At 39.2% G+C, this 10321-nt stretch overlaps 1 protein-coding gene across 2 annotated transcripts in view; it reads left to right on the top strand.

Moving 5' to 3' along the window:
• The first annotated feature begins 6041 nt into the window (after positions 1 to 6041).
• Positions 6042 to 10321, top strand: part of grk5 (G protein-coupled receptor kinase 5) — a 43207-nt gene continuing 38927 nt past the window's right edge. For both annotated transcript variants that reach the window (XM_057818720.1, XM_057818721.1), the window contains exon 1: positions 6042 to 6155. In XM_057818720.1, coding sequence (XP_057674703.1) covers positions 6104 to 6155 — 52 coding nt within the window. In that variant the 5' untranslated portion in view covers positions 6042 to 6103. The remainder of the gene's footprint in view (positions 6156 to 10321) is intronic.

The following is a 10321-nucleotide window of genomic DNA, read 5'->3' as shown; positions in this document are numbered from 1 at the left end:
ATAAGAATTACGTTACTATACCTTGCTAATGTAACGTTAGCCCTGCGGAAGGCTAGGTTTCTATTAATTATGATTACTGTCGATGCGTAGCTAACGTGTCTTTCATAAGACTTTATTTAATCTGTAAAAACAGCGCCGTAGAGTGATGAGGGTGTAAAAAAAACATAATAAAGCTGTCAATATTAGCTCGGTAGTCATTGATGGATAAAACACCAAGTAGCAATGTTGCCTAATGTGTTGCAATACAACAAGTAGTAAAGTACCACACATTTATTTTGAACACTACTAAAACTCAAAATCCATCAGCACAGACTTCATAATGTACTGACATGACACATTCCCCATTCACTGCGTCACGCCTTCCCAAATTGGGCTGTCCAACACTCTGCTTCATTTATTAGCAGTTGGTCACATGCAGCGATCTAACGCCGGATTTAGGTTGAAAAAGTACGAGAGCTGTACTGCATACAAATAGGAAGGATTGTCTCAGGAGTGATTTGTTCGAGGATTCATGATGATTATTATATATTTCGTACCACGCATGCATTTTGAAAACGTGAAAAAAATCAATGGGAGAAATTAGCCACTACAGCATTGGCATTATACTTCACAATATTTACCAAGGTTTGGATAGGGACGGTAGGGACATAACACTAGCAACTTTTCAGGATGGCCAATTTGTCCCCACCAACTTTTTTACCACCCTTTTTTCATTACATCAAGAGTTCAAATATATAATTTAGATTGTTGTAAGGATAGAATAGACCTTACCATTATTAAGCGAATTATTTTCATTATGTTCAGACTTACATTTATTCCTTTTCACTTGCTGAATGTGCCGGTCCATTCCCAGCCCCCCCAAATGAACGTTTGGTTTGCTGACGACTTGAAGCCCCCTGTCCAGCCACAAAGACACACACACAAACATACTCACACAACCCTGACAGATTCATGTTGACAACACGCCGCCCCCTTCGGAAAGGAGGGATATTTTTTTCGGCCAGCAGCAGCCACTGGAAGTTATGTAAAAAGACGTCAATGTTGTGGAGGTGGGGGAAACTCCACAAATTTTGCTACTGAAAGTCCGACCTGCAACAGAGTTAGCAAAAAATTTACCTTGCTAACAGGCAAACCTACTGCAGTCAGGCCAGCCTCCACAAAGAATAACGAAGTCAAGCTAGTCGTCCCTTATTTGGATCACTGTTTACATTATGGTAATATTGTCCTTACCAATGATGAGATCAATACTACGCCCTTGATATTTATGTAAAATGAATGCTACCGGCACGTTTTTTTTGTTGTTGTTGCTTTTAACCAAGAATTGAGACTGTTAACCATCCAAATCTATAAAGAATTCAGGGATTTAGGCAATTATTCAAAAGAATTTTCAACGGAAAAAGCTCTGTGTTTCCACTCGGTCAGCTTTGACGGAGTTAAGCCCCCTAAGAATCGACCCCATGTCCTGTCAATACATTATGAAATCTACGCCTATCAGGACTTACAATTTAGACTAACTTAAAACTTATCAAGTTTAATAACTAGGTAAGAAATAAAGCAATGAAATTGTTTTTGTTTTTTTTCTAGTCACATCTGAGATGCAATTGTTGGCCGTTTTTAACAATGTGCAGCTAAAATAAAGACATCGTCTCAACATGGTTCAATATTAGGTGAAATGTCATGTTTTCTCATAATTGTAACTGCGCTTTCCCTAAAAAAAATGTTTTATCCGATTACTCAATCAATGGAATTTTTAGTAGAATACTCGATTACTGAAATATTCCATAGCTGCAGCCCTAATATGGACGTCTATCCAAATTTGGGCCTGTTTGTTTTTGGGAGGAGTGGCGGTCACGCTGTAAAATATAGTTAAACCTGAGAATTTCTTTCTTTATTTGACTAAGTTTTTATTCGAAAATGGATTGGACACCAATAGCCATCAATGGCCAAAGCGGTTTTTCAAAACCTGTGTTGGGGAGATGTCTGTCTGGACTGTCTTCGTGGTTGACCAGCAGATGGCGTCCCAAGCATATCCAAATGACGATGTGCCTCCAACTAATGCCTAGGTTCCTACCTATCATCAACACCTGAAGTGCAGCGCATCCATCATGAAAGCACGTGTCTTTAAAACCCAAACTGACGCTTTCAGTCAGCGTTTTATACCAACCGAGTGCTATAGTCGTTCCTTTGTGCCAACTGCCATCAGACTTTATAACAACAGAGGTCTGTGCTCACAATTAAATGTACATTAAGCATAAAAATGACAGGTAATTGTTTTTATGTTTCTGATCTGCAACCATGTTAGAGTCCATTTGTGTTTATCTGTATGTAATTTGTATATACCTTTTTTATGTAGTTCTTATAGTTTGTCTATATGTTTGACTATACACTGAGCTGCTGCAATGCTTGAATTTCCCCTACGAGGGTTTAATAAAGTCATAAAGTGCCTACGACAGGATAAAAGTCTTAAATAGCATTATTATGGGTATTACAATCTTATTTTGAGACGATTTGGCTATACACAACAATTTGGCAAAGTGCAGATGACAAGTTATTAGTCTTTTAATCTGTCGTTTAGCCCCGCCTGTCATTAAAGTGCTCCAGCGTCCCCAGTTGGAGGATGACGTCGACAGTGTCACGATTTCATCTGATTTAGAATTAAGCCCATTAAGGGGGAGGATTCAGAAAGAGGAAAATGCAATGAAGAGAGCAGCAAAATATCATTGTTTCAATACCTCTACTTCAATATTTTTACAGGATATTCTTTTTATCAAAGTATTTTTCTCCAATTGCTAAATAAATTGTATGGTTGTGACAAAAGTCTTGAGCGAAACGGAATATGAAAAAAAATGCATTTATTCAGTATGACAGGGCAAAATGACTGCATAATGGTCAAAACTAGCAACGGTATTTTATGCCACCGGAATTAGTCAGGCTTTTGTCATTTCCCTGCCCCGGCTTCGAAGACGGAGGAAAGAGAGCATACACAAAACAGCTAGCTGACATGATAACCCGAACCAAGCAGCGTTTCCAAGTCTTATTCTCGTTTTTCGAAAATAAAAATTTTTTAAAAAACTATCCCGGTCATGTCACATGGTGGCGGGGTTGTCGATTGTCTTCACTGATCGGCAACCCCGCAGCGGCGGGCAAGTTACAGCTCATCGTTCCCCTGCTTTGGGCAGGGGTTCTCGTTGCCGGGGAAGAAGCTGGAGAATGACCGCCGGACAAATCGGCCGACGTTGGAGGAGCACGTAGCTGCCCGAGCCCAACCCGAGGATAGTGGTCTGTTGCCGGGCACACAAAGAGGGCAGAGGGGGCTTGATGTCTGGACGATATGGAGAAGCCCACGAGCATCAGCCGAGTATAGCGCTCTCCCGGCATGCGAAGAGGACCGAGGGGGGGGTGTGACAAGCCGCCGGTCATTGGCCGAGTAGCAGCCTGACAAAGCCATGATAGCAATGGTTTCACATCCAAGTATATAATTAGGACTGTCAAACGATTCAAATTTTTAATCGAGTTAATCACAGCTTAAAACTTAATTAATCGCAATTCAAACCATCTCTAAAATATGCCATATTTTTCTGTAAATTATTGTTGAAATGGAAAGATATGACACAAGACGGATTTATACATACAACATACTGTACATAAGTACTGTATTTGTTTATTATAACAATAAATCCACAAATGGCATTACAGTATTAACATTCTTTCTGTTACAGTGATCCACGGATAGAAATACTTGTAGTTCTTAAAAGATAAATGTTATAGTTACAAGTTATAGTCATTATATATTAAAACCCCTCTTCATGTTTTCGTTTTAATAAAATGTGTAAAATTTTCAATCAAAAGTAGAGTTACTATAATAATAATAAGAATGAAAATAATAAGAATAGAGTGACTAAAGTCTGAGTAAGTTGCCGGTTCAAGCCAGTTCACTTTGCATTGTTGTTTAACTGTGTGACAATAGGTCCTCATTACTACAGACTGAAGTGCTTCTCTTTTAGTGAACATTTTTTTTTTTTTTTTTGGAGAGAGATAGGGATATTATTTTTGTCGTGCTTTCACTAAATGATACTTATGTCTGTTGTGAAGAAGTTGCCGTAGCTTATGCCAATAAACGGCGCGGTCCAAAGAACGCTTGTGTCCACTCGCCTTTATAACATATATATCTCTGTACATACCTTACCCAAAATACAACAAGAGACACATAATTGCCACTAAAAGAAAGAAAACTTACAGAAATATGGGTGGAGCACAAATAGCACAATGTTACAGCATAAACATCTCACAACTACTAATTCTCCCAATAGTAGAGGGAATAACATTTGTATGGAACGGCGCTGCCCCCAAGCAGACTCTTAATGTCCATAAACGGCGTCAATGTAATCTGTTTGAAGCAATGCTTGAGCGGGTCAATCAGTGCATGCGTTAATTGCGTCAAATATTTTAACGTGATTAATTTAAAAATTAATTAGCCCTAATATATATATATATTATATATATATTATGTATATTATATATATACTAGCGATAATTTTGACAGCCCTAATATATATATATATATATATATATATATATATATATATATATATATATATATATATATATATATATATAATATATATAATATATATATATATATATATATATAATATATATAATATATATATATATATGGGCTGTCAAAATTATCGCTAGTATATATATAATATATATAATATATATATAATATATATAATATATATATATATTAGGGCTGTCAAAATTATCGCGTTAACGCGTGGTAATTAATTTTTAAATTAATCACGTTAAAATATTTGACGCAATTAACGCACATGTCCTGCTCAGACTGTATTCTGCCTTTTGGTAAGTTTTACAGCAAGGTTTTTTGTGCTGTCTAACAGCGAACTCTTGTGGTCGCTTTGCGACATGGTTTATTGCTTTCTTGCCAGTTCAATATGGCTGCACGACGTCTCGGGCTGGCGCCTACGTTGTAATGTTGTGCTTATATGATCCTTGGACAAGATTTGTCCGTAAGTATCGTTGTTGTAAAGAATGTACATATTATGTTAGTAAGCGAAATTTTATATTTTTTGTATGAGACGCTTTTTGTTTATGTTTAGTGAACCTGTATAGCGTGCTAAGCTAACATTGTTGCTAATGCAATGCTTGTGTACTTTTTTATGTAGTTTCACTACGGTCTAAAGAGGACAGTGGTTTGAGGCCATTTTATTAATAAATCAGATGAAAAAGGAAGAAGTCTGATTATTAAGGCGTCGTTCACTAGCTGTCTAGCTTTGGAAAAAGTAGACGCTTCGGAGTGAGGACAGCATAGACAGATTTAAATGACAGTAGAGTGAAATGCCCACTACAGTCCTTATGTACCGTATGTTGAATGTATATATCCATCTCGTGTCTTTTCTTTCCATTCCAACAAATTATTTTACAGAATATATATATAATTTACAGAAAAATATGGCATATTTTATAGATGGTTTGAATTGCGATTAATTGCGATTAATTACGATTAATGAATTTTTAAACTGTAATTAACTCGATTAAAAATTTTAATCGTTTGACAGCCCTAATATATATATATATATATATATATATATATATATATATATATATATATATATATATATACGGAGTGATGTTGGTATGGTATCGGTATCGGCCGATACTGCACAGCCAGGTATCGTTAAATGGTGTCAGTGCAACACTAGAAATTATTAGTAACTAGATTACTTTTTTGAGGCATAATCAGTAATCAAATTACTTTTTTAAGTAATCTGTCACAACACTGATTATATTATCGAAGGAATGATTTTCTGGCCCCTCAGAGGTTAGGTTGTGAATTCAATGAAATAGCATTTTTGAACAAAAACACAGTTCAAATACTTCAATCAAATGGTAATAAATCTTGACATACCAACACCTTCAATGACTTCGCGCTTTGGATGCGAGATGAGAGCAAGGAAGAGCGAGGGCACCATTCCAAGGGTTTGGCGTGGGCGTGGCCGAGCTGCGGTACCGACGCCGCCCCTCTCGGAGCTATTTGACAGCGCTGTCCGTGCTCGTATTCTCACTCACACATGACTCGATGGAGATTGACGGCCTGGTGGCCAACAGAGCTCTCGTCAAGGCCAGAGAAGGTACGTGGTGACACACTCATCCTCTCAGCTCTTTGCCTGCCATTGACAGCTCTAGACGTCCAATCCGTTCGGATTGCACGGTTTGCATTAGAAATGTTATTTTATCAACTACCACAACGTATAGTATGTGAACGCTGCCAGATCTTTTGTTGTTTTGCCCTTTGCGTTCGGTGAGGTAGTCGGCGCCAGTTTTTGGTCGGCGTGCACGTGGGTGGGGGTCAGAAGGTTAGATTCCGATGCAGACGTCAACTGTCCGTTTCAGCAAAGCCTGCGATGAGCGTCAATGCGCGTACGAAAATGTGGTCACGCAGGCTCGACCTGAGTCCGGGTTAAAAATAGAACGGGCGCAGGCGAGTAAAGAATCAGCGTGACAAAATGCTCTTTGTTTCCTTTTTCAACTGGTTTGCATGTGAAAGATAAGATAATGAGATAATGAGGCAAGCCCTACCGCCAAGAATCAAAATATTGTTTCAAAAGATGCCATTGTCTAATAAAGGAATCAACCAAGGCGTAGTTTTGCATAGGGACACTATCAACTTTTCAGGATGCCCAGATTATCCCCACTAACTTTTAAACAAGCTTATTTGCATTATATATTGAGTTCAGTTGTATAGGTAATTTAGATTCTTCCCATATGTTGTAAGGATTGAATTAAATTTACCTTACCATGATTAAGTGAATTATTTTCATTATGTTCCGACTCAACATTTAACCCCTTTTTACTTGCTGAATGTGCCAGTCCATTTTTTCCCCTCAAACACACATTTGACACCCCCCCTCCCACACACACGCACACGCACTCACAACCCCAACAAAAATACAACATGTCAACAAAATACCGGCCAACATTTTTCAGCCAGTAGCAGCAAGCACTCTAAGTAACGTAAAAAGATGTCAATGTTTTTGAGGTTTGGAACACGCCACAAATTTTGCTACTGAAAGTCCGACCTGCATCAGAGTTAGCATAGCATTAAACTGTGTGAATTAAACTGAAAAGCACCTCATACCCACTGTGAAGTATGGGGGTGGGTCAGTGATGCTGTGGGGCTGTTTCGCTTCCAAAGGCCCTGGGAATCTTGTTAGGGTGCATGGCAACATGAATGCTTTGAAATACCAGGACATTTTAAATCAAAATCTGTTGCCCTCTGCCCGAAAGCTGATGATGGGTTGTCACTGGGTCTTTCAGCAAGACAATGACCCTAAACATATGGCCAAATCTACACAGAAATGGTTCACCAGACACAAAATCAAGCTCCTCCCATGGCCATCTCAGTCCCCAGACCTTGTTTTGTTGGCAAAAGGGGGTTGTACAAAGTATTAACACCAGGGGTGCTAATAATTGTGACACACATTATTTGATGTCAAATAATTTTTTCTTTATGTGGGATTTTTTTCCCCACTGAATGAATGCACATGTATTGAAGGTTGGATTTTTCTCTTTTTTTCCATTAAGGTCCCATACTATTTGAAAAAAAAAAAATATTAGAAGCTAAAAAACACATCTTTTTTAGGGGTGCCAATAATTATGGAGGGCATTGTATATACAAGGTATCCAGCATATTAAAAATGGTGCTTTTTGCTGACGACACCAATATCTTTTTCTCAGGTAGCGACCTAAACAGATTGGCCCAACAAGTGAATGAGGAATTAGGCAAGCTACAGGAATGGTTAATTGCCAATAAACTGTCACTAAACCTTAGTAAAACTAAATATATGCTATTTGGCAACAAAGGACGGAAAGAACATCTAGACATTCAAGTAAACCAGGTGGCTATTGAACGTGTTAGAGAAGACAAGGTATTAGGTATAATACTTGATGATTCATTAACATGGAGTGCACATATAAGACAACTGGAAAATAAATTAGCTAGGAGCGTCTCCATTATTTACAGAGCACAAAATGTACTAGATCACAGGGCCCTCCAAATAATTTATAGACCCTACCCCCGTGACGTCACAACTCCTTCCTCCTGATTGGTGCCGCCCAATTGTCCGTCAACACATCATGTTTACCTGTCACGGCTACGTACATTCCTCCTATTTAAGACGTGTTTTTCTGCTCGTTAACATTAATAATCAAAATGGTGAAGGCGTGTGTGGCGGTCGGTTGCAATAACAGAGAAGATAGACGGAGAAGACGGAGAGACTTGAAGTTCTACCGGATTCCGAGAGACCCGGAGAGAAGAGAGCGAGATGGGCTGCTGCAATTCGACGAGAAAACTGGGCTCCAAACGATTACCACAGATTATGTAGTAGTCATTTTATATCTGGTAAGATGCATTTAATATATATTTAGAGGGTTTTGGGCTGACAACCACAATTAAGATCATTGCTAAGCTAATCGCCGACAACAAACACGTATGTATGTAGTGAGAGTGCTATCGCTAAACCATATAAACATTAAAAGCCCTAACTCCATTGACAAACGACATGAAATACATTAGACTTGACAGTGGATGTTAGCAATAACAAAAGATTTTGAATTGAAAATTTCGTAACTCACCTTTCCAAGCACAAGCTAGATTCCTGCCGAATTTTCGTGGACGAGGACCTGTTTCACCCAACCAGCAACGAAGTATTTATAAGCCTCCAAGCTCTTAAAAGTTGTTCAAACTTTCGTGAGAATAGGCTGATTTTGTGTGGACAAGATAGTCTTACATATCAGGGTAGCTAGCAGATGTCAGGCAAATACGGCGGAGACAGCGGGTCGAAAAACATCGATTTAGGCATCAAATATGGATCTGGCGAATGGATAAACTGAAGCTTTTCCACATAACGCCTTTTATGCAACGCATCAAGTGAGTTTACGGCATCCGAAAGCACCGGGTCTTCCATGAAATGCATTATAAATTGCTCGATCAATTGCGACCATTGATAATACAGACACAAAATGACGGACAAGGGGGCGGAACCATACAGCGAGCCCGTGATTTTGTGACGTCGGTGGGTAGGGTCTATAGTGCACTGTTTGTGCCCTATTTGACTTACTGCGCCAAAATTTGGGGCGACACCTACAAATCTCGATTACACCCTTTGTTGGTCATCTAGAAAAAAGCAATACGGATTATTCATAAGGCGAAATACACAGCACATACACGCGAGTTATTTATCAAATCCAATTTATTGAAGCTGTATGATTTAATACATTTCAAAACGGGACAGATGATGTACAAAGCCTCAACTAATAGCCTTCCGTATAACCTGCAAAGTCGTTTCCAGGCTAGGGAATCGAAATACGATTTGAGGGGAGAAAATGTGTTTAAACTTAACTATGCTAGAACAGCACTAAAATCATTTTCGGTCCCTCACTCTGGTGTAAAGATTTGGAACAAACTAGATTCTGCAGTGACCAGCTCAGGGTAGTTGGCTGTTTTTAGGAGGCGGTATCAACAAATGTTATTAAATAATTATGTTGCTGACTCAAGCTAACTCTTGGAAATAAAAAGAACTGTGCAAAAGGTAAATAATGTCTGGGTGGCAACTCAAACCTGTAAACAAAACCAAGTGTACCCAAAACAAAGAAGGGCAAAAATAAAAGAGGGGGAAAAAAACAACAACAAAAAAAAGGTGACTCAAAGCCAATGCGAACAGAATTCACAAGGACAGATCAGCTGTTGGCTGTAAATGCACAGACAACTGACTTCAAATTCTGTAACGACACGGAACTGGTCGATTGGCCACTGTGTGCCCTGGCCAAGATCTTTACAATGCGGTCAGAACCTGGACAACGCACCTGCCCGGAAAACACCTTAAAGTCGGGATATGTGGAGGATAGCTGGGGTTGATGGCGGCCGCTGTGTCTGACCACACTCGAAGTGGAAAGATATCGAGGATGTTTTCTTTTTGGTGCGCTGCTGGCTTCTGCAGGGGATTGGAGATTGTGCCAGGTGGTACAGTCCTTATGAGGTGGTCAGAAGGACCTAGCGACGCCAGTACCCCAGGCCCTGAGTCCAAAACCAGAATAGCGATGCAACTTACTACGCAGCTGCGCAACCTTGAGATGAATGTTCGTCGGGAGGCAGCAAGGAATGAAAACTGCGACGAGGATTAAGTCAACGAAAGGAGGGTGGCTGACAAGGCCTACCATCGGTCGTCAGCTATTCCCTATCTTCTGGATCGAATCAACTGAATAAACTAATTACTGAATTATAAACATATAAACTAAT

The sequence above is a fragment of the Corythoichthys intestinalis genome, chromosome 17, assembly GCF_030265065.1.
Source record: "Corythoichthys intestinalis isolate RoL2023-P3 chromosome 17, ASM3026506v1, whole genome shotgun sequence".
NCBI classification, from domain to species: domain Eukaryota; kingdom Metazoa; phylum Chordata; class Actinopteri; order Syngnathiformes; family Syngnathidae; genus Corythoichthys; species Corythoichthys intestinalis.
The sequence above is the reverse complement of the archived record's forward strand: the minus strand, read 5'-3'. Positions and strand labels throughout refer to the sequence as shown.